This window comes from Magnolia sinica, chromosome 12 (assembly GCF_029962835.1).
Source record: "Magnolia sinica isolate HGM2019 chromosome 12, MsV1, whole genome shotgun sequence".
NCBI classification, from domain to species: domain Eukaryota; kingdom Viridiplantae; phylum Streptophyta; class Magnoliopsida; order Magnoliales; family Magnoliaceae; genus Magnolia; species Magnolia sinica.
Window position 1 is genome coordinate 66,562,004 of NC_080584.1, and position 26,133 is coordinate 66,588,136.

At 42.0% G+C, this 26,133-nt stretch overlaps 1 protein-coding gene across 2 annotated transcripts in view; it reads left to right on the plus strand.

Moving 5' to 3' along the window:
- The first annotated feature begins 250 nt into the window (after nt 1-250).
- LOC131221555 (cysteine-rich receptor-like protein kinase 34) overlaps nt 251-26,133 on the plus strand; it is a 42,605-nt gene continuing 16,722 nt past the window's right edge. The window contains exon 1 of one of the 2 annotated variants that reach the window (XM_058216840.1): nt 251-955. Coding sequence is in view for 1 of the 2 variants with exons in the window: in XM_058216839.1 (XP_058072822.1) it covers nt 15,744-16,110 (367 nt within the window). In the remaining variant the exon portion in view is untranslated. Of the gene's footprint in view, nt 956-15,629; nt 16,111-26,133 lie in introns of those variants that run through there. The other variant, XM_058216839.1, reaches the window with a different exon arrangement.

Genomic DNA, 26,133 nt, shown 5'->3' on the forward strand with positions numbered 1-26,133 from the left:
GAAGTCTAGTGGAAATCGTACCTATATATAAATAGTAAATTTATTATTTATAGTAAGTCACGGTTTTAGAGAGTTTGAGTTGGAGTTCGATTATGAAACTTCTGGGTAGGTTTGGTAGCACTGTTTAAATGATTGTAAATTCGTTTTTATCATCAATCAATTTATTTTTGAAATTATTAGAAATTATTTTTTATTTTTTTCACTCCTGGACTTGAGGAGTCCATAGACACTGGATTCGGAGTAGTTATCACTGAGCAAGACGATGCTCATCACGTCTATCCTTGCATCAACAAATTATAGGGTAAACTGCAGAAACCTTCGGATCAATAGTTGAAATAGATGATCAAACCTTGGATGGTTCATTCCTGGTGTATGCCAAGGTTAAGATCAGCCCGCACCTAGCAACTGCCTTAAACTTGGTGTTGGACCTTGAGATCGATCGGTTGTCTTTCCCCATTCTTACTTTCTCATAACCAAGTTCTTCTATTCAAGTGGGAAAATGCTCCTTTCCGACGATCCCTCCTCCTCCCACACCTCCTCCGCCCTCCCTTCCATATAGAGAAGGAACTAAACAATGGGTTGATAGAGCCTTTGTCCCTTCAGGTTCTAATGGAGGAGATATTCATACTTGTTGGGAGACAGAGGTTGCTTCGAAGGTTACAGAGACAGCCAGAGAACCCTCAGATGCTGGACTTGATGCCACAGAGGTAAAGCCAGCTCCTTGCTTCCCAGATGTTCGACACAATGCCGCAATGGAACAACCAGCTCTACACATCCCAGATGTTCGACTTAATGCCGCAGTGGAACAACCAGCTCCTTGCATCCGTGATGCTCAATGAATTGACTCTGGAGGTTTGCCTCATCAGGGTGGTGACAAGAGCGATCCAATTATCGTCCAGCATCCCAACTCCAACCTATTGATGACTATGGAGCTGTGGAACGCCTCTAGGTCGAGGTATGCTACTTGCTCACTACTGCTGCCCACAGACCCTCCATCGATTAGTTTAGACTCGAACCCCCTCTGTCTGCCCCACACTCATATTCCCACTAACCATCTTTAGTCGAGGATCAATCCAGCCTTCTAATCAGGGGTGTTTAGCTAGGTTTAACACGTTGATTGATGGCAGATCAGGGGAACATAGTCACTAACCTCCTTCTAGCATTACAGGCTAGTTAGGATAGTTCAGGGGAGAATCCCCAGTACCATTTTCTTAGTATAAACTACAGCTTCACACCTTTGGCTGCCTCTCACGACATGTAGATGTTCAAGCACAAATTCTGGTCACTCAAAATAATTGCCCGAAGTACATCGACAGATTGACTTGGGTAGGGAAATCTGATTTTCTGTGCTGGGACTCCCCGACCTCTGATGATTGTTGTTCTAAAGATAACAACCTTTCGATACAGAATCGAGAATCTGAATCTCAAGCCTCATTTGAACCTTCTAACAATCAAGAACTTGATCTGAGTGTGGATATTAGGGGAGATTGGGAGCGTAATCTGCACAACAGCACTAAATCACCTTCTGACTTTGGTTCAGACATTCAAGCCAGGAGGGATCCCAAGAGACCTAGTAACCGCTCCAACGGTCATGTGAGCCAAGTTTTCAAATCACATGTACAGTTGAAAAACATGCATGGCTGAAGTTTTCTAACCCGACCTATTTGGGCCCACATACTGAGTATTGCAGATTTATTTTTGGTAAAACATGTACAAAGTCCAACCAACATGATGGATGCATTGGATCTCACCCATATGTGCTACGCTAGCACATGTGTTGGGTTACATGAGCTGCATGCACATCCGTGACCGCTTAGCAAAGCTCATCAATATGATAGATAGAGTTGTATATGAGTCGAACCCAGTCGAGCTTGGCACAACTCGGCTCGACTCAGCCATTGTCTAACCCCAGCCTGAACTTGGCTTGGCTCGGTCCTTGAGCCTTTCTGGCAAGTTTAGCTCGGTTCGATCAGTAGCTTGGGCCAATTCGAGCTGAGTTCGAGCCTGTGCAACATTTTCTCAAACATATAAAATATATCTTCAATTTCTCACAAAATGCAAAACAATAACAACACTTTACAGGCATTTCATCAAACACTTGGTGAGTAACATAAAAATCAAGATATGAGGGCAGTCACACTTCAATGGGTCATTTCATCAAACACTCGGCAAGTAACATTAATATCAAAATAATCGAGTCACCGAGCTGATTCGATCCGGGTCAATTCCAGTTGAGGTTCGATCCTAGTCGAGTAGAGCTCGGGCAAGCTCAAACTTGGCTCAAAATTTTTTCAAGGTCCAAAAACCAGCTCGATTCAGTTTGAATCCAATTTTAAGCCGAGGTGAGTAGAGTTCTTTCGAGTGGAGTCGAGCAAGCTGACCAAGCTAACTCTGACTCGTGTACAGCTCTAAATTGATAGGTCCCAAGTCCAACCGATTGAACCACAAGGTACAGTTCACCCGTTAAGTAACTTTCGACCTGTTTACTACATGTGACATCCAACCCTTGGAATAGGTTGGCCACACCACGAGGATCGACAAGTGCAGATATTACCTTAATCAACTCATTAGGTAGGCCACGGTAGAAAACAATATCTAGCACAACATAAATGTGGTCAACTCAACCAGTGGATATGGGTGATTTTTCCACACGTTGATTCTCATAATGGGCCAATCTAATGGACAGCCTGAAAGTCATACACACGTGAAAGATTGGAAATTATCACTCGGTAGGCTGGAGACCCATCTCATCTAAAAGCTATATATAATAGTAGCTTTGAGATTATATACTAATAGCTTTTCTCACGTCCCACACGCTTCATGACTTAGCAACGTATATAGAGTTTTTAATTGGCATATGGAAGGACCAGTGGTCAATTTGGACATTCGATTCTTTCACATGAATAAGCAAGCCATGGATAAAAAAATCATCATCCAATCAATAACGTGGAAAATGGACAGTCAAAATTAAGTGAGTTAATAAAGTCGTCCAAACATCATCTTGAACCATTTATATGATAGATCCCACTTTCTATTGCTTCTTATTACAAAGTAGCACTTTGCTTTATGATTCTAACCATGCAATCTATAGCTCTTAAAAAAATAGACGGTTATAACAAATTGGCCTTAATCATAAAGTTAGGATCATGTGGGTGGCGTGATTTTTGAACCATGGCTTGCTGGTAATGGTACTATTAAGTGAACCATCGCAATTGATGAGTGGGGGTTACGGGCGTGTCATTTATTTTATTTTACTTTATTTTTTGTTTTTTCAGATAAACAACGATGAGAAACATCTTAGTGAACCAAGTTTCTCACCAACCTGTATGCATCTGCCGATACAAATGCCAGCATCATGGCAAAATATGCAAGTGTGACCCACCAATCAGCAGATGGGTCATCATCAACATTGGTAAAAATGGGCCACCCAAAACAGGCCACAATTAAATAAACAACCACTAAATAGAACTGAATGCTAATCTGGACTTGCATACAGGCGTGTCATTTTAAGGCTCCAAGGACATTGATAACGCCCATGAAGGGGGATTCATTAGCAAAACCCATGAATATTTTGTATTTTGGGGTTAGGTGGACCGTATTTCATTTCTTATAAAAACCAAGGTGCAACCCTTGAGAAGATGATTTTGCACTACGTCCAAAACATGTCTTTTTCACCCCGTGGCTTACACCTCGTGACTAACACGGAATGTTAGATTTCCATGAATGCAGCCTGCAAAGATGATCATATTTACACCGGAAATTGATACTCTCGCAGGGATTGATGGATGATACACAGGCACTGAGAGATTACTTAGAAATTACAACTGCTCATCTTTTCTTCAGCTGCAGCTATTTCCTTTGGATTTGGAAAAAGGCTTAATCCAGAGTTTCTTATTCCATATAATATGTGCCTTTCCATCTTCTAAACATTCCTTAGTCTTTGTGTCCTTAATCAAGTTCGTGATTCAGTTCGTTCCGCTAGAAATACGTGAAGCAGGCTTTGCTTATTTACCCTTAATTGGTATACTTGGAGGGAAAAAAATAATCGTATTTTTAATAACAAATTTCTTTTAAGAAAAATAATTCTGGAATGCATTTTAGAAGATATGAGAACCTGCAAGGTGAGATGGTTTCCAACACTTATAAAGAGGTTTTCTCAAGGGATTATGCATCGCAAGAAAAGATTAGGTACATCCATAATCGAAGAAGATGAGTAGTGTAAATTTTAACGTTTTCATTATAGTCTATTTTTGTCACTTTGTACCATTTTTTTTTTTTCCTGTAAGGGTTTTTCATATAAAATATCTTGTGTTTGTGGTTGTTTGCTTTATTATCTGGTTTTATACTTTATATGATTGTTCTATCTTCGTTGCACGTGCTTTTACAAAGCCCATCAATTGACAGTGGTATTAGATTCGAATATCTAATACCTACAGTTGATTTGGGTTTATTGAGGGGTCTGAATCTCAAGAAAGTGGTATTAGAACATTAGGTCTAAGGACGTTTAGGAATTTAACGAAGATATTTGAATCAAAATTGATGGGAAGAGCAATTTTAGTTTATAGCAGCGGAAAGTCAACGACATTCTAGTATTATGAGGGTTGAACTGGTTCAGACCACAACAAGGCTGGATAAAAGTGAATGTAGATGGGGCCGCTATGGGAAATCTTGGAAAATCTGGTGGAGGAGGAATTGGTAGGGACTCTTCTGGTGCCTTTCTTTTTGCTTTCTCCCATGGTTATGGGATTGGCACTAACAATAGAGCAGAACTATGGGCCCTCCACGACGCAATGAGTACTTGTATTAACCGGGGTTATAATTAGGTTTTTTTGGAATCTGATTTCAAATGTATGATTGACGCTTTCATTGGAAAATCCTCCCCGGCTTGGAAATGGAAATACTGATGGACGCGGATCAAAAACCTTAGGACTAGGGGCACCTTTGTCATCTTTCATATCCTAAGGGAGGGTAATGGTCTTGCTGATGCATTGGCTAAAATAGCCGCATTGTCCCAATAGCACATGTTGTACCTTTCCTTCACAGAGCTCCTTCACAGCGTCAAAGGTCTCTATAATATGGATGCGCTAGGTCTTGGGTCCTTGAGAGAGATCTAATGTTTCGTCCAACTTACGTCTTCATTTCAGCCGCCCTTCCCCTGTGTTGCTCCCTTTCTTGTTTGCTGTGTTTCGTTGGGTGTATTTTTTGTAAAGCTTGAGCTTATATGATAGGTGGGATCTACCCCTTTTTGTTGGGTCCCACCTAAATGGGTGTACAGTCTTCAAGATCAATGATATTTGTGGCATGAGCCCACTTTCTTTAAAAAAAAAAGGATTTAAAAAAAAAAAGGGTTGAACAAGGCATTGTAGGAGACTAAACTGGAGAAGATGTCAAATGATGACTAGTGTAATCTCGCATAGAAGATTATGAGTACCATCCATCTATGTCTATTGAATGAGGTCATGTACAACTTTTTTTATTAAGGAAATTAAAAGAGCTATATATGTCGAAGTCCTGAATAAATAAGTTGTTTGTATAGAAAAACCTTTATGGGCTGAAATTAAAGGAAAGATCGGATCTCCTAGATCACATGAACACGTTTACAAAGGTGTGTAGCGAGTTGGTAAGATTTGGAGAGACGATGAAGGAAGAAGATAAAGTAGTGTTGTTTCTAACATCGCTTCACACATCATATAACTATCTCGGCACTATTCTGTTGTATGAGACGAATACAATGAAGTTGGAAAAGATCACATCGGCTCTCATTTCTAATGAGATGGGGAAAAAGTCAGGTGATGATGACTCTCAAGTGGAAGGGTTAGTCATGAAAAGAGATGAGCGATGTGAGAGTATTGTGGAGCAATATCGATCTATGTGGAAGAAAAAGTCTAAATTGAAATCGAAGATGAAGGACGAATGTATCTATTGCGATATAAAAGGGGCACTTTAAGAGAGACTTCTAGAAACAGAAGGATGACATTAAAGCAAAAGAAAGGAAACAATACCAGATGAAACAGTAGTATTGAAGGCCAACTAAGGAATGGAGGAAAGAGAGAGAGAGAGAGAGAGAGAGAGAGAGAGAGAGAGAGAGAGAGAGCTCGAACACAGGTGGTAGACAGTGATCTGGAGGGCTCGTGGGTGACGATCTCTTCCAGTAGATCTCGGCATCCTAGATCCTTCCCATTCTGCCTCTTCGCAAAAAACCTGACTTTCGATACGAATGAAGAAGATTTGGTCCGAATATTTGGCCAATTTGGAAAAATCCGGGATGTTTACATTCCATGGAACCGACAGCTCAATTGATCTCGAAGTTTTGCCTTCATCCGCTTCTGTTACAAGCAAGATGCTCTCAATGCAATCCATGGTATACACGAAAGAAGGATTGATGGGAGGATAACTCATATAGAATGGGCAAAGGGTAAGTTCAGGAATAGGTCAGGACAGCCTATCCCTGTTCTTCCTCAGCAGAAAGTTCCTGATTCGACTCGATCTCTAGTAAATGCTGTCCCTGTTTCTAGATTAGGCTGTATTCCGATTCAGGAGAGTTTGGGGGTAACTTCCACTGCTGATACCAGGTCTGTGCAAACCAGACTACATCGATTGAAGATGGCTTGGGTGGGGACTGTGGCGGACCATGAAGTTGGTTTTGACCAGCTCTCAGGTGCGCTGTTAAAGTCAAATCTGTCCTCTTCGGAGGTTGAGATCGTGCGGATCTCAGATCTGAGCTTCCTCCTGACCTTCAAATCTGCGACGAAGATGAACGATTTTAGAAAGAACACCGAATTACATTCGGAAATGGGTCTGCAATCAGTGGTTAAGTGGTCCCTGGAGGAGGTTATTAGTGGTAGTGGGGTCTAAATCCGGCTCTTCGGCATTCCGGCCCATGCCTAGATCGAATCGGTCATCCTCGATTTGGCGAGTTACTTTGGGAAGATCGTCCAGATTGACTACAAATCCTGCTTTGGCAATTTCCAGGCGTTTGCTAGAATTAAAGTGATCCCACGTCTGGGAGTTTCTTTCAAAGACGTGCTGCGTCTTCAGGTGTTGGGGAGGGTGTTTCCCATCTTTTTTGAGATGGAACCCCTTTTCAGGATTGGAAGCTCTTCGCGTCCCCATCCACTGTCAAAAGAGGGCACTAGAGAGTGGGTTGTGCGAAGATTCCACGGTGATTCAGCACCCCCCGCAGATGTTTGTGGAAATGTGGCTGCCAAGGCAAAGCCTACTTTTTAGGAAAAAGTGGGCACTTAAAACACTGTTAGATCCAATCGCCAAATGATGGGCACCACTGCTACTGTTTGTGGAAATGTGGCAGTCAGGGATGAAACAATTACTCAGGAAATAGAGGGCAATCCAATCGCTGATAGTTCAAATCACCAATTGCTGATCGACAATGCCAGTGGCCCTCTGACCAATGCTACTGCTTGTAGGCCTTTGATCATGGAGTTCAGGGACTTTGGCAATGTGGATGCTGCTGCCGCCCCCCACAGAGCGATTTCGGGCCCGACAGATGCTTGCCATAATGTTGTATCCGGAGTGTGTTTTATCGAGAATGTGTCAGTTGGTGTAGGAGGCCAAACCTCCCTGCTCCTCATCACAGGAGTGAGATCCCGCTACTTGGGTGCTCTGCTTTCATTGATAGGGGAGATGGATTGGATGTTTCGACAAACAGGGAGCAATGCAGACAGGTAATGGGGGATGATAAGGGCGATTCATATCGTCATGAATGGGAGCAATGTAGACAGGTAATGGGGGATGATCAACCAAGACAGATATAACATGATTTGGGGGCTCAAAGTGTGGTGTGTTTTCATGAAAATATGCAGGGCATCTTACAGACTATTCAAGTCTCCCACACGTCAGGTAACACACTCCAAAGCCAGGATGAAGTTAATATGCTTGGTGGTCTACAGCCTTACGTCCAACCTGAGTAGAGCATTGCCCTAGCAGTATCCCATTTCGACTGGGTGTTTCCAGATGAGTCTGAGGGAAGAAATACCAGAACTGAAACAATCCAGCACCCAGTTGGGAAGAGTTGTTCCGCCCTGGACCACCAAGCCCATCTTTCAGACTGGCTACAGGTGACTGGTAAAGAGAATGTTCCGCCCGCTCTTCGAACCACAGAATGCAGTGACAGTCCGGTGAGAACAGATCTGGTTGATAACAGATATGATAGGTGCAGCTTACACAACCATAGAACGGTGACCAGAAGGGGAAGCAAGTCAGTCCCAACTTCAAAATCTGATTGGAACAATGTCTGTAATGGGAGAGCAGCTCTCGACGTGGACCTCTCCCCTTACTTCTCTGCAGTATTCAAACCCATTAATGATTTTGATGGGGATTCAACAAAAGGCTACACAAGCCCAGCTCCCAACTTGGGCGAGGGACAGGACCGAGAAGGATGTGTAGCTCAGGGGACCGAGCCACTCTGTGAGAATCCGCAACAGGTTTTGACAGTTCAAGATGCTCTTCAAGGAGAGTCACAACAACAAGTGGACCAAGCATGGAGGCTGCCTAGAAGACACGAGAATCTTTATACCAAAGGTAATTGGAGCTCTAGACTACGCAGGCTGAAGAGACGAGCAGTTAACTCTGGATGTGTTACAGATGGATAATGCGATTATATGGAATGCACGCGGGATCGGTAATGTGCTTACGATCAAATCCCTCAAGTAGATGGTTAAGAAATTCAGTCCCTGTCTTCTGGCGATTTTAGAGCCCATGATACTAAACAGTAAGAGAGTTGCGTTGGGTCTAAAGTTAGGCTACCACCACTCAATTTCAAACACTGATCAGGGTGGTAAAGTCTAGATATTCACCCAGAATCACCTCAATGCCCTCAAAACCTCAGCTTCCAATCAGATGTTGACGGTGTCCTTTGTTCCCCCTTCCTGGAATGCTTCAATATCTCTCTCAGTCGTCTACACTAAATGCTACAGATTCCAAAGGAGAACCCTCTGGAATGAGATAGAGAATCTTGGTAGACAAACTCAAGACGCCTGGGCCATAGCTGGTGATTTTAATGCGGTGGTCAACCCTGAGGAGAGACGTGAGAGCCGGGTGGTGGATAGCTCTAGCATGCAAGAGTTCGCAGAGATGATTCACAACACTGGCCTGGTTGATGCAGGTTTTGTCGAAAATAGATTCACTTGGTGCAACAACAGAGAAGGCAATGCTCGAGTATGGGCAAGGCTGGATAGAGTGCTCCTTAACTCCCCTTGGCTGTCCGCATTCCAGCTATTTCGAGTTGAACACCTTCCTCGAATTAACTCCGATCACGCTCCCCTACCCAGATTTCTCCAAAGGTCAGACCCTTTAGATACCTTAGAATGTGGTCCATGCATGCTTCTTTTTTATTTCAGATTATTTAAAAAGCCTGGGGGGGCGTATGCTCCCTTCAGACGATGGTAAATGTCCAGCTGAAACTTAAGATAACTAAACAACTTCTAAAAATGTGGAACAAGGAAACGTTTGGTAATGTTTTCCAGCAGATCCAGGTAGCTGAAGAAGAGCTGGAAGGAATCGACTTTCGCTTGCAGTCTGGCCCTTCAGAAGACCTCTCCCATCAGTACAATGAAGTAAAGAACAAGCTCCATCAACTTCAGATCATGGAGGAGGCCTTTTAGAAACAAAAATCCAGGAATTCTTGGCTCTTGGAGGGGGACAAAAACATGAAATACTTTCACTCGGTTGCAAATGAAAGAGCCAGAAGGTCCACTATTTCCTCCATCAGAAACGCGGTTGGAGAAACGATTTCTTCCCTCCAGGAGATAAAATTTGAAGTGATCAATTTCTTCGAGGCTCTTTTTTAGGTTGAACCCATCAGTCCCAACGCCGATTTTCTCCAGGCAATCCCTCATGTTATCACTCGCCAGGATAATGATGCTTTGTTGGCCCCTCCTTCGATGGAGGAGGTGAAAGGGGCGGCCTTTTCCGTGCCTACTGTCGGGGTAGCTGGCCCTGATGGCTTCTCGGCTGCGTTCTATACTACTTGTTGGGACCTAGTAGGTGACGATATTCTCAAAGCAGCAAGAGACCTCATAGCCGGGACCTCTCTCCTTAGAGCTTTCACATCAAATCTCATCTGCCTTATCCCAAAGTCCCCGTCAGCGGCATGTTTTGCTAATTTTTGCCCCATAAGCTGTGCAATGTAATTTACAAAATTTTTGCTAAGATGCTAGCAAACAGACTAAGCTCCTTATTCGTAGGAACAAGGTGCTTTCGTGCAGGGGAGATCGATTGCAGAGAACATAGCGCTTGCCCAGGAAATGATTCGGGATATCAACAGGAAAGTTAAGGGAGGTAACCTTATCCTCAAGCTCAATCTCGAAAAAGCTTATGATAGGGTGAGTTGCGATTACCAGAAACAAGTGCTTTTAAAGTTCGGGTTTAACCAGAGATGGGTCTAGATCATGAAGAGTTGTTGGGGGAACAATTGGTTCTCCATCCTCATCAACGGTGAACCTATGGGCTATTTCAAATCACATAGGGGTTTGCGACAAGGGGACCCCCTCTCTCTGGCGCTCTTCATCATTGCTATGGAGACTTTCTCTGCCAACCTCAATCGCATGGTCGCGAGTAGCGGGTGCCACCAGTTTGCCATCCGTCGAGGCTGCCCCAGCCCGCCTCATCTTCTGTTCATCGATGATTTTCTCCTATTCACAAACGGAAAAAGGGCGTCCCTACTTTAACTCAATCAGTTTTTTGCCCTATTCCAGGCTATCACAGGTCAAAAAATCAGCACCCAAAAGAGCAGATTTACATGTTCAAAGCGCCTATCTCCAGCTCGAATCAGATCCACTGAGCGCACGCTGGGTTTCCAGCAAGCCAGAGCTGATATTATCTATTTGGGAGCCTCAATATGCTCTGGTAGAGTTAAATCTGCTTCTTTTCAGTTTTTAGTAGACAAGGTGGACAGGAGAACCTCGGGCTGGGCTGGCAGATTGATATCTTAAGCAGGTAGAGTTACACTTATTCGGCATGTCCTGAGCAGCCTTCCCATCCACATCATGGCAACAATGCATATCTCTCGCCAGGTAACCGACAAGCTGGAAAGAAGGTTTTCTAATTTCTTTTGGGGTTGGTCTGATGAGAATAGGAAATTGCATTGGATTGCTTGGAAATGGATTACTAGACCCATCGAGGAGGGCATGCTGGGTATCAGAAGACTGAATGAGGTCATGGTTGCTCATCGCCTGAAATTAGCATGGACTGTTAAGTATGCTGATTCTCTCAGTCCCTGGGCAAGTCTCATGACCAGCAAATATGGCAGGGATATTCACGCCAATGCCAGCGTCCCCTCCTCTTTGAATCCTTTACCTCTATGGAAGGAAGTTCGATCCCTTCTTCCTTTTCTTTCTGATTTTGTTCAATGGTCAGTGGGCAATGGGGACTTAAATTTCTGGTCAGACAACTGGTTAGGCAGGGGCTCTATCCAATGCATCATTGACTATGATGTCCCCACGGACCTCAAGGAGCTGAAAGTGAGTGATGTCTTGGGGCAATCAGGCCCGTTCCCTTCGTCGCGGTTTTCTCCATCCTTCCCCAACATATCATAGACGATATTATCAATGGGGGCTTCTCCACTTCTGATGATCCGCCAAGATGCTTTTAGGTGTATGAAGTGTCTGAAAGCTTCTCCGTTCGCTCAGCTTGGAAGCTTCTGCGCTCCCCTTCCTCGCCTGTTCAGTGGGCTCCTTGGATCTGGTTACACAATCCCCCCCCCCCCCCGAAGTTCTCCATCTTCATGTGGAGAGCTCTTCACAATGCACTCCCAGTTGATAACAGAGTGCAAGAAAAAGGTGTGGCCTTGGCTTCCAGATGTAGATGCTGTCCTCAAGGTATGAGTGATTCTCCCCAGCAGGAATCAATCCCCCATCTCTTTCTTTTTGGCTGTCACGCGCAGACCCTTTAGACTTTTTTTGGCTCGTTGAGCGGTATCCCTCAGCTTCTTCAAAGCTCGATCATAGGCAAGTTGGCCCATTGGAGAAGTGCCTCGGTTCCTAGCGCTGCTCATACTGTGGTTAGATGTTTATTGCCCATCCTGATCTTGTGGGGGATCTGGCACTCCAGATTCGACAGTTCCTGATGAGCCTTGGCAAATCGGTGGTTCGTATCAAATGGTGGGCTAATTTGATCTTTGGGACTGATCTGAAAGACGCAGTTGGCTGCAAGCAAGGGCCTGGTGCCAGGAATTTAGCTGTGGGTCTGATTTGTAGCGCTTCTACTTTGGTGAAATGGAGGCAACCAACCCCAAGTTGGGTTAAATTAAATGTTGATGGTTCGGCGAGGGCTAATTCGGGCCTTTCGGGTAGAGGAGGCATTTTTAGGAATGAAAATGGTAATTTTCTATTCGGCTTCACAACTGGCTACGGTGTAGGTTCTAATAATATGGCGGAACTCCGAGCTATACATGGCGGGATGTTGCTCTGCTTGGTTAGGGGTCTAGATAGGGTTATTATTGAGTCTGATTCCAAATTGTTAATTAATTGCCTCACTTCTCCTTCTGAAATCCCTTAGAAGTGGGATCCTTGGCTGTCCAGAATTAATCATCTTCACCGGCTGGGAGACTTTTCTTTCGTGCACATTTTCAGAGAAGGCAATGGCCCAGCTGATGGTCTGGCTCGGGAAGGGAGTCGCCTTCAGCAGTCTACTATTTATCTTCATTCCATATACCTTCCCCAACATATCCGTGGTATGATCTTTTTGGATAGGGCCGAGTTCGGTGCCCTCAGGTCCCTCGCGTAGCTCGGCCGTTTATTTTTATTGTCTTTTCCTCCTGTAGTTAGCTGGCCTTCTCGCCCCCTGCGCCGTTTGCCCCTCTCACCCTTTTTTGTTGTGAGGGGTCTGGCTTGTTTGTGCAGATTCCAGAGCTTTGTATAGCCTTCTCTTGTTGGAATGGATATTTCCTTCTGAAAAAAAAAAGAAAAAAAAAAGAAAAAGAAAGGAAACACGTGAATCAACTATTATAGCTGAAGAGTACTCAAAAGTATATATATCCTTTTGGTTTCTTTAGGTATGAGTCATCTCTTAGACACATGGATTTTAAATTCAGGATGCTTGTATCACATGTACTGGGATATGACTTAGTTCGATTGCTAAAATTTCAATGATAATAAAAGTGTTCTGATGGAATATAATGCAAGATCCAAGGCCATAGGAATATGGACCATCAAGATAAAGTTTGATAGAGTCATATAGTCTCCAGGTGATGTCATGCATGTCATAAAGCTAAAGAAAAAAAATTAATATCCTTAGGGTTTTAGATATGAATGATTGCATGTTCACTACAACAAGCAGTATAATCAAAGTCACCAGAGGTACAATGGTGTTGAAAAAGGGACATAAAATGAAAAATATGTACAAGTTGATATGGAGCATGGCCATAGGTAAGGTCGGTCACTACCACCTCACATGTAGAATCAAGCATAGATGATACTAATATGTAGCATGTGGTTAGGGTATAAGCAAGAGAGGCGTGATAGAATTCCACAAGCGGAAAATGTTGAAGGGGGTTAAGGCATACAATATAAATTTCTATGAGTATTGTGTCTATGGGAAGCAACCCATGGTAAAGTTTAAGACTGCTACAGATACTAGCAGTGAGTTGCTCGACTATATTTAATCTGATGTATGAGGGCTGATGACAGTACTATCTAGGTGAGTTGCATGATACCTCAGAAGCTTTTGATGTAGAACGTGTTACAGATACGTTCCTAGTATGGTTGGGCCAAAAGAAGGTGACTTGTAAATTGACCATAACTTTTGATCTGGGTATCGTTACGGGGCGCGTAACTTATTAATCTTTACTGAAACGCGCCATTTGAGGTGAACCGACTCACAAAGTGGGTCGCATATGTCAATTTCACTAGAAAAGGAACACTTTTAGCTTAAAAACGATTTTTTAGGAAAATATTACTATTTTTAGTATTCTCGAATTTTTCTTATTTTTCTATTTTTAGAGTTTTAGATTTTCTTCATTCTTAGAAATAACTTGTTATTATGTTACGACTGATCTTCTAGCAAAAATTTATTTGAATTTTTTTTTTTTTTAGAAATTAGGCTTTAGAAGACTTTTATTAGAATTAAGATTTTTATTAGAGTTAAAATTTTGCTATTTTTAGTAATTACGAATTTTTGGTTATTTTTATATATTAATGGTGTAATAGGGACATACATGTTAGCCAAGAATCAAATTATTATGAACTTTCTAGAATTTATTTATATTTTTATTTCTTTCCTGTGGATACGAGAAATTTCTGTGAGGAGTCCATAGAAGCTCTGTGGATTCGGAGTAGTTATTTTAGAGGAAGATGGTGCTCGACCTCTATATATCCTTCTTTATGTCAGCTTTATAGAGAATTTAATCGAGAATGGTTTAGGTCTATTTAATAGAACACAAGTATGAGATGTTCGGCGAGTTTAGGGAATGAAAGGCGGAAGTAGAGTAGAAAATCGAAAAATGGGTTAAATGTGTCCGATCATATAACAATATAGACTACAGAGAAGTTGAACTTATGAAATTTAGTAATGAATAAGGCATCATAAGGAACTTCTCAACTCTAGAACCCCACGTGGAATGGGGTGGCTGAAAGTTAACCTTATCCCACCGTACTAGGGGCAACGACAATGCTCAAAGGAAACAGGCATAATAGCATCAGCTTCCACTTACACCGTGTGCATAAAAAATTATAAATAAATAAATTTTCTATGCTTTTCTTCTAAAAAAAAAATGTGAAAAACAAGTATTTTATTATAACTTAGACAGTAGATGGACGGCATTACAATTATTTTATTATCTCACAATAAGATCGGTGGACATTTATTCGACGGTTGAATTGGAAAATATCAAATCGTCCCGTTTCAACAAACCATTATCCTCGAATCAGAAAGATAGGATCCATCCAAACATCTGATTTTGGGATTGTCGCTTAAATGACCGCAGGTTTTACAATTTACCAGATTTAAATTGAGTTAATGAAACATCGCGAGTGAAATTTAGTATCGGGAGTCGTACTCTGCCAGAGTATCTAAACGTGTCCCCGGTCCGGATCAATTGAATCAAGACCGTAGAATCGTTTAAAGACCTAGAATGCCCGAATATTTTATGCCATTCAATCCCTCTCCTCTGTTGATTGTTGACTTCTTATGGAAATTGCTGGGACAAAACTTTATAAAAGGTCATTGTGTAATAGTCTCTCGTAGTCTTCTTCTCATGTGTCTGTGAAAGTACTTTCGCTTACTTAGACATGGTGCAACTTCTCGTGCAACTTCTCTTATCAAATCCCAACCATTTATTCCTATTTACTTGCCTGTTCTTGCTCCTTCACCCATGCATCAGAGCCCAAAGTTCCATCTATCAGTTCTGTTCGAACACTGCCAATTACACTTCCGGTAGCCTATTCGAAACCAATCTCAACCATCTCCTCCCTTCTCTGGTTTCCAATGGCTCTATCAATGGCTTCTACAACACCACCTTCGGATCGGACCCAAACACAGTCTATGGCCTTGCCCAATGCAGAGGTGATATATCCAACGAATCCTGCTATACATGCCTGAGCACTTCAACCGTCCAGATTGTCCGATTGTGTCCGAACAGTAAGGATGCAATTGTATGGTTCGATGACTGCCTCCTACGTTACTCAACCGGTCGATTCTTCTCACAACTTGAAAATAATATATCATATTCCCTTCTGAATTTACAGACGGCTACGGATCCAGTTCTATTCAATACACAACTAGTTTCACTGATGAATAATATCACGTATACAGCAGCTACCGCCTCCACGATGTTCGCAGCAGGGGTGGCCCACTATACAGGATCTACCAACATCTATGGTCTGGTGCAGTGCACAAGGGATTTATCGGCCGGTGACTGCTATTCTTGCCTGCAATCAGTGTTCCGGCAAATCCAAAGTTGTTGTATTGGAAGATTGGGAAGGCAGGTTTTGTCATCAAGTTGTAACATGCGTTATGAGGTATATTCCTTCTTTCAAGCTTCACCACTTCCTCCTGTCCTGCCACCGCCACCTCTTCCTGCTTCACAGCAGCCGCCGCTGCCACCTTTTCAACAGCCGGATTCAGATAGTACAAGGAATACTACTACAAATGGAAATGGTACGTTTTTTTTCCCCCATACAACACTAGAGGAGGCTAGGGCTTTTTTGGGCCACTATCGGTCAAGACCATCCATCTAGAGGTCTCTATGAATGAACCATGTTCACGATCATAGAAGAAATCTTCTCCTGGACATCAATTCGATTACTACAGAGTGGATGGTAAAAGGTAGAAATGATAATGGTCTAATTCAACTTGATAAGTGATGTTCAGGACCCCTATATATATGGACGGTCTGGATCCATTGCCCTACCATGTGTCGATTTTTAGGTCAACATGGAAAGTTCCATTAAAGAAAGAAAGAAAAAAAAAACTGATCTGATGATCAGCTAGGCCACAGTTGTATATCAAAGTTGCATCATTCGTCAACTCCTCCTAGCCGTTTATTTGACTATTGAGACGAGAACTTCACAGCACACCGGATCGCCTGATGAGCCCCTGTGATGTCACAAATGGGGGCCAAGTTTAAATGAAGGGTCTTGATTTGCTTGTACACACATCTATGGGGCCACCTATGTCTGCCTTTGAGTAGGGAATACGAGCCCTGCATCACCGGGTAGATGAGGTTAAGACATCAAGTGGCACACACGTATGAAAATGATCTAATTAAGCTTTTAGAAATGAACGTTATTATTTTATTATTATTATTATTATTATTATTATTTATTTATTATTTTTGACGTATATGAATGGCCTCCTGATTAGTACACAAGCCTGATCGTTGAGCAAAGTCCTCTTCGTGGTGGGGCCCACCCGATGATAAAACAGACGGTAAGCATGGGAGCTGTGGGAAAGGGATTCGGATTCCGTATTGGTAACACACAGACCCATGTCCAGAGTGGTGGGTGGAGGAAAAGCTTTGTGGGCCCCACCATGATGTATGTGTTTTATCCATGCCGTCCATCCATTTTGGGAGCTCATTTTAGGACACGGTGCAAAAATATGCAGATTCAAACCTTTCATACACGATTAAAAACTTCCTAGGCTACAAACGTTTTCGATTGAGCTGATATTTGTGTTATTCATTAATCCAGGTCTGTGTGACATTATGAACAAGTTGCATGGAAAATAAATATTACAATGGGCCCCAGGATGTTTTTTTAATGGTGGATGTTCAATAATCACCTGTGGTATGGTCCACCTGAGACTTGGACCTGCCTCATTTTTGGGCTCATGGCCTAAAATGAGCTGGCAAAATAGACAAAGGGCGTGAATAAAACACACGTACCATGGTGGGTTAACAGAGGTTTTCTAGCAGCACACAGTATTAAGGTGGGTGCTGTGTGCTATACTAGGCAATCTGAGTCCATGTGAAAAGGTGTGTGCGTGGAGAAATGCGTGTGGGTCCCTGAATTCTGATCAATATATTCATTAGACCTACTAGAAACAGCGCGTGGGACCTATCAAAAGGGCAGTTCGGGTCACCAGGCAGAAAAATTATAGAATGGCCGGCCGATAATCTTTCCTATTAAAAAAGTTGAAAAACGAGTAAAAAACAAAATAACTACTCATTTTTTCAAGGTCTTAGCTTTTCAAATCACGAAAGATCTATTCTTTCTTAATCCCGTTTAAAAATTGAGAACGACTAAACAAAAGGGTTTCAGTCCACGACTTGAACGATTCAACCTCCGTAGTGGATCACATATGCGCAGTAACCATGGCATGATTTATAAGTCCATCTCCACGATGACAATGGTCTTACATTACGGTTTAGTGCAAGCTACAGTGAAGCTCCTTAAGGCAAACATAACCAATCACATGTAGACACGTAGAGGATAATCCTCACCAAGTCACCTATGGAGAAAAACCTTTCGTGGCATGAGAATCCTAGTAAAGTCACCTATGATTGGATAATGAATTATCACATTAATGTAGTGTAATACTCACATAATTAATCTTTTATCTTCATTTAATATTACTTGTTGTCAAATCACAATAATCCTTTGAAATCACCTAATGATATAGGTTGGAGGAAGTGTGTGGTCGTGGCCTAATTTTGTAGACTCCATTACCGTCCATCCCTCTTGCGTGATTATTCAATGAAATGGAACAAAAAGGGTCATAGGTCCAAAGAAGACATGAACTACAGTATAGCGAGCATAGGGATTGAATGCCCGCCCTTGAAAACTTCTTGGGGATCATAGAGGTGTTAGATCAAGCTCATGTTTTTAGGACACACTCTAAAATGATTTTGTAAAATGTACGGACTGTATTGACATAACACATATTAACTGAATCATATCCAAATGTATCTAAGAAGCAAAATTACTTTACATGTAAAAAGTAGAGATGTGAAACTAGTATTCTGTCACTACTTTGCTTTCCTCTGGACTACAGTAGTAATGATAATCATTAAATATTTTTACCACATATTATGACACATTACTGTCATAATCGCTAATTCAAACAAACCCTTAAGGCTTAAGAAATAAATCAGCATCTTTATCATAAAGGAATATTTCTGTCACAAGTGCACTTTACATTAATGGTCAGTTTAGATAGTCGTAATTATTTATAATCAATTATAAAAGTACAATTATTATAAATTACAGTACCAATCTTCTAACCAACAGGTAATTTAATTAAGAATTCCCGTGATTTGTTAGGCATAGTAAAATGCAATAATGATACTTTTAGATTTCTAAAATATCAAATCAAAAGAAGAAAAAAATACAGTGAATTCTATGTTTCGATAAGAGATTTTTTCTTAACTATATTTTAAATTTACAATTAATACAAATTCCTTTAATCATCTTTGTACCAAAATTTCTAGCTTTTCTAGCTCTTACATGATAGGTGGGGCCTTTTCTTTTATCGGGCCCCACCAGAATTGCTGTATCTTCTGTGTGCTTAAAGGAATTGTGGCAACAGTCCACGGTTTTTTTTTTTTTTAAATGTGTTATAACAATTACTATAAAATTGCAATGATAATCATTTTGATGTTATAATACCGTCAACTATACAATTGTAATAATGGTACTTTTAGGTTATATTAATAGGTCAACTATAAAATTATAGTGAGAGCACTTTTATGTTATAATACAATCAATTACGACTATCCAAGCAAGCCCTACATAAAGCCAGGCTAGAGACAAAGCGCAACGCGCTTACCTATAGTCAAGGCCCTGCGTGGAAGTTGTTTGGGACTGGCTCTTTATGTCCAGTTTTGATGGAAATACTTAATAATAATAATAATAATAATAATAATAATAATAATAATAATAATAATAATGTGGTTGAGTCAGTAGAGCCGGTGTGAGTCTTTTTTTTTTTTTTCCAAAAAAGGTGGGACGGAGCCACCTAAATATTATAAAACAAGAACGATGTACACTTATTCGGGTGGGCCCCAACAAAAAGGAATTGGGCTTTGCCTATCATATACCCTACACAACCACAGAGAAACGAACAAGTAATGGCCACGGGCCTGGGAGAAAGAAAACCCAGGCAACGCCAACAACCCCCCTGCGAGGAAATCAAACTCGCAGGTTACCCAGCCCTGCCTGGTCAAGCACCAAGGATCCCCTTATACTTCTCGGCAATTCCGAACGGGATCTATAGAAACTATTAGCACAGCCTTCAGAAGCCATACTTGCCAGAGCATTAGCCACAGAATTACCCTCCCGGAAAATATGCCTAAAAGAAATGTAGAGGGAGTGGCTGATAAAGTGGATGGCCCCCATCCTATACCAAATGTTCCAGGGGCAATGGGCTGAGGAGTCGGAAGTTGCATCCACTACTAGCTTCGAATCAGATTCTACGTCGATATTCGAGAAACCCAGTTTGCTGCATAACACAATACCATCAAGCATTGCTCGAGCCTCCGTAATCATGTTGGAGGCGAACCCATAATATCTATGAAAAGTGAAAATTAGCTGGCCCTAGGCATCCCTACAAACACCACCTCCACCGCACTCCCCTGGATTCCCGCTGGAAGATCCATCAACATTCAGCTTTATCCGACCACGACTCAATCTATGCCATTTGACAACAATGGGAATATTGACCAGAGTGACCCTGGGTGTCTCGAGACGAACAACTTGGATGGTGGTAGAATCCCTAAAAGAATGCAACTCTTTGTCGAACATCGGGTTCCCAATTTCATGTAGCCATCTGGAAACTCGGCATATGATCTGCTTACCTGACATCTTCACACCATCAAAGCGGGCAGCGTTGCGGCTCAACCATAGTTCCCAGCAAACGAGAGAAGGAGTCAGGCCCAATAACAACCTGATGTGAGATGATGAGGATGCTTTCCCTAACCAAAACTTGATTCTATGCTTAATGGACTGATTGGGGATGAAAGGGACGACAAAGATCCAAGAGAAGTGCCGCCAGACTTTAGCGGCAGTGATCCCCAAGCAAAAGAGACGGTCCATAATTTTAGCACTGTGAGAGGCATGGGATTGCTGCTGATTGAGGTCCAAAATCTGCGGGTGGCGAGGACTGATCGGGGGCTGCGATGAAGTCGAATGAATTGGGCTGACGGGGGGGAGATGGGCCAAAGATGTGGAATAACAGCTGGCTAGGACCGTCCCTCTGTTCTGAGGATGAGAAGGGAATACACTGGCTGGGACAGAAGAGGGCAGGGACCCCTCTTCATTATCATTGATAGTATTTACCGTGTCTGGCCCTTCCATGCTACTGCAACAATGGCACATCGATGCCATACTGACGCCTACACTTTGGACTGTAGCGTCCACTGGGATAAAATTCGTCATAATTTTCCAGAGAAAAATCTCGATATTCGGCGGGAGAGACTTGTTCCATGCCCACATAGTCCAACCAAGTCTAGGCCTAAGCTGCCTAATGCCGTGTCAAGCCTACTTTAACGTGAATCTTTCGAATGTTATCAGATCCCTGTTCACTCTCCAAGTATAGGGTTGTGATGTAGTAATAAACTCGGTAAGACCGAGGTCGAATCCACAGGGACTGATACCTGTACGTTATCTGAAACCAAGTAGAACTAGAACTAGACTAAGATGTGATCTAACCAAATAGAATTTTAAGGAATAATTATGAAATAATTATCTAAAACTTAAGGAATTCAGAAAAGGGAAACTAGGGATTCAGAGGATCCACTTGTAGGGATCAGGGAGATCTCTTGCCTGCATCAGGAATCATGGAAATTAAATTGAATTTCCTCTAATATAACTTTAAAGGGATGAAAGGTATTTGAATCAGAATAAATTCCATCATCAAACCATGCCCAGGAGATAGAGCAAATAACAGAATTAAACTAATCACCAACCAATCAGATGATTATGAAGGTTAGGAAGGGTACCGACATCCAACCATGCCCAGGAGACGATGGCGAACATCAGGGCTTCCTGACATTATAATCAAAATAAGAGAAGAGGAATACTCAAAGCTATTGCAAGCTCATTGTAATTTCAGTCACAACATGCCATTAAAAATTAAAAATATTCTCAAAAAATTAAATCAAAAATCTCTTCAATCTAATCAAAAGGCACAAGCAACATCTCTCCCATCAGGTTACAAGCTTCACCTCTTGGCCCTAGCTAAGAGGTTCAGCCGGACATGGATGGGCTGGAAAAAATAAATAAATTAAAATACAAATAAGAAGAAAAGAAAACAAGAAGAAAAAGAAACCTCTGCCTTTGCCTCCACCGTCTCAAATCCTCCCGTTCAAGCCTCTGCTCCAGCACACATGCCAGCAGCCAGAACCCAGCACCTTCAATCGTGCACTCCTCCTTCTTTTCTTCTTTTATTTTTTCCTTCCTTTCCTCCTCACGCTGCCCAAACCCAAGACCGAGCACACCCTGCTTTTTCCGAAGTCTGCTCCCGTGCTTCCCGTTTCTTCCTTTCTTCTCCTTTTTTTTTCTTCTTTTCCCACGCTTATCTCCTCCAAACGCTCCCCCTCTTTCCGTTTTTTTCCTTCCCCCTTTATAGACACCAGGAGAGGTGTTGAATCATCCCTTCTGCGCAGCCAGAGGCGGTGGAACTCTTTACGCAGCCAGCCTGCGTAAGAACGCAAAACAGTTTGCATTTGAATGAATTTTTGAGATGGAGGAACGTCCTAAACTCCCGTTTTTCCTCTTGGTCGGGGTAAAGACCCACTTATAAGGATTTTGACCGGTTTGGATCAGCAATCCGGCAGTGATAGAGATCACAGGATGCCCCACAAGCTCCGGTTTTCACGGTCGTGCGCGGAACAGGGCCTGCGTAAATATGCTTACGCTGATGTACTGGTGGGGCCCACTCAAGATAACTTTTGGGAAATCCACTCCATCCACCAGATTCCCCTCAGAATTTCGGTCAGGAAGGTATGGTTTTTGCCATCCGTTGGTGCGGTTCATAGATTTTTCTCCCTACCGTCCGTCTTGCTTTTAGACTGTTAAAATCCGATCCACGTTACTTTTTCGAAAAATTCCATCTAGGTGAGGGTCACGCCCTCCCTCTGGATTCAATGGACGGTCCTGATTTATGAATTGGATGCAAACTGGGCCCCACTGCATGGAACCGGCGGACGGCGTGAGTACGCTGTCCGTGTTTGAGTTGGAGAAGAAGACGTGTTGCCATGCAGTCTTAGTGCAAAAAGTGTACCATGTACACTGTATGATGATTATGAGAAATCCACACCATCCATCTTGTTCTTCTCATGATTTAAGGCGTTGAGACCGAAGATGAGGAGTATCTAGAGATCAGGTGGGTCCCAGATCAGGTGGTGCTCCTGGAGCGCCAAATCCATGCATTTACCACCCTTTTTCAGTCCATGCTCGTAAATACACTCTGCATCACAAATACAATTAAATCAGGCCATTAAACGGTATCATGCTTGTAAAACTATGCAGCAACTGGGTCTGATATGCAATATTTGACCCTCAACACAACCCCCAACCAGCATTTTGCTAGTCCCGAGCAAAGTATGCGAAAAATAAGTTGAGAAATACAGGACAATTTTTATGAACTCAAGCGATTTTTTTATTTTTTTTAAAAAACAGTCTAGATTCGAAAATTCTAAGATGCATGAATGTTGGATATTACTTCCTCCTGGAATCAAGTGCACAATAAATTTCATAATCAACTTTAAAGTATTTATGCATTAATTAGAACAATTCTAAACAATGAGTATCATGAGTGTATAATAAAATCTCGGCTTATCATCATTAAGAAATCCAATGGATAATTTTTATGATAACATTGATAATCAAAACAGTATTTAGGACACTCAAAACTTAAACCAGAATTTGCCTTTCAGTTCGTTTTTTTTTTCTTTTATCGAGGGAGAGGAGAATTGAATCCACACCTATAGGGAGCAAACCTATGGTGAAAATTATTCGCCTAACCTTTTCCAAAGGTATCTCTCTCTCCTTTTTTTTTCATGACGGGCAAATTTTCCAAGCTGGTTCCTTACATGCTTAGTGATTACCAAGTTAACCCTTTAATATCAAACTGAAATCTTAATGTGAAAGCGAGATGTGACATGTGAATTCATAACTCAATCAATGTTTAAAACTTCCAATTATAGATTAATACTTCAAACTTAACTGTGAAATCTAGTATAATAGATAACTGAATCTAAGAGTCATAAATTACCAACTTCACTTATCTTGTAATTTTAAATCCAAGATGGTTATCAAAATCACTTCAAATTCAACAAAATGTCAGAAAATTTTAAAATTTTTTAAAAATTTTCACAACTTTTGTACAAGACCAAGAAAATGCTGATTAGGTGACCTAATCTCCCACCCCCAACCTAAAATCTACATTGTCCTCAATGTAAAAGAAATAAGTATGCGATGCACATGGGACAAAAAGTAAATGAGAAGTGATGGAAAGATAATACCTGGATGAAAGAATCAAGAGGCTTTTCAAAGATTTCTACGTAAGAGCGGTCAGCATAAGAGAGAAATCAACAGAAGTAAAATAAAATAACAAAAATACAATCCTACCTATACCACTTTCGTAGGTGCTCTCGATTGCATTTAGTGTATGCAACAAGCCTTTAAACCCCTAGGTTTCCCCTAGTGGACGAGTTGTAGTCTCGTGAGGGTTTGCAGTAATATTACCCACAAACATTGAACTGACTAATAAAAAAAATGACATAAAATGAAGAACTGGGTTGCCTCCCAGGAGCGCTAAGTTTACCGTCTTTAGCCAGATAAATAAAGCAACTACCCTAGTCCTAAGAAAACAGGAAACCTACCTATACCTCCATCAGACTAGGAGATCAATCCTGGTAAACAGGATCAGTCAAAGGCATGGACATGTCCTCTGAATCAAATTTCTCGACAAATGGTTTCAATCGATGTCCATTGACTTTAAACTCCTTGCCATTGTCGGGATCTCTTATCTCAACGGCCCCATGCGGAAAAACAGTGACAACAATATAAGGACCGGTCCAACGAGATCGGAGCTTACCCAGAAAGAGATGTAATCGAGAATTGTACAAAAGGACCTTCTGACCAGGCGTGAATGATTTTCGCGAAATGTGTTGGTCATGGAATGCTTTCATCTTGTCCTTGTAAATTCTCGAATTATCGTACGCATCATTTCGGATTTCCTCAAGTTCATTCAATTGAAGTTTGCGTAGCGAGCCAGCATTGTCAAGATTGAAATTAAGATTTTTGATCGCCCAGTACGCTTTATGTTCCAGCTCCACAGGCAAGTGACAAGCCTTCCCATAGACAAGTCTAAAGGGAGACATTCCAATCGGGGTTTTAAATGCAGTACGGTATGCCTATAAGGCATCGGTCAATCGGATTGACCAATCCTTACGGTCAGGGTTAACCGTTTTCTCCAAAATGTGTTTGATCTCCTTATTGGAAATCTCAGCTTGTCCACTTGTCTGAGGATGGTATGGGGTGCTCACCTTATGAGAGATACCGTATTTCTTCATTAAACTCTCAAATGGTTTATTACAGAAGTGTGAGCCCCCATCACTAATGATGGCTCGAGGCGTTCCGAATCGAGAAAGGATGTTTTCTTTTAGGAATTTAATGACCGTGCGATGGTCATTCTTTCGACAGGGAATCGCTTCGACCCATTTAGTGACATAATCCACGACGAGCAAAATGTACAGATTTCCAAACGATTGGGGGAATGGTCCCATGAAATCGATGCCCCAGCAATCAAATGCTTCAATGATAAGGATGGGATTCAAAGACATCATATTTCGTCGGGACAATGCACCCAATTTCTGACAACGCTCACAAGCTTTGCAAAACTCATGAGTGTCCCTAAACATAGTGGGCCAGTAAAAGCCACACTGCAGAATCTTGGCCGTGGTCTTTTTAGCAGAAAAGTGACCACCACAGGCCTTTGAGTGACAGAAGGAGATGACGCTCTGATGCTCATTGTCTGGTACACATCTCCTTAGAATTTGGTCTGGGCAATATTTAAATAAATAAGGATCATCCCAGAAAAAGTTGCGCACCTCGGTGAAGAATTTCTTCTTATCTTGCGCAGTCCACTGTGTCGGTATGGCACCTGTAGCAAGATAATTAGCAATATCAGTAAACCAAGGTGAATGGGAGACTCTGAACAGTTGTTCATCAGGAAACATGTTATTGATATGGGTCACCTCAAGGGAATCAGAGGTATTAAGGCGAAAAAGTGATCAGCCACTACGTTCTCTACTCCCTTTTTATCTTTAATTTCCAAATCAAATTCTTGGAGTAGAAGGATCCATCGTATCAAACGGGGCTTAGAATCATTCTTAGAAAGAAGATACTTAAGTGCCGCATGATCTGTGTAGATAATGATCTTGGATCCGATCAAGTAGGACCTAAATTTGTCTAAGGCGAACACTACAGCTAAGAGTTCCTTTTCCGTAGTCGAGTAGTTCACCTGGGCAGAATTTAAAGTTCTACTTGCGTAATGAATGACGTAGGGCCGCTTATCTTTTCTCTGGCCTAGGACCGCTCCAAGAGCATAATCAGAGGCGTCGCACATAAGCTCAAAAGGAAGGCTCCAGTCGGGTGGCTGCATGATAGGTGCAGTGGTTAACGTGCCCTTAAGCTTGGTGAAAGCTTCCTGGCACTGCTCAGTCCACTCGTACGG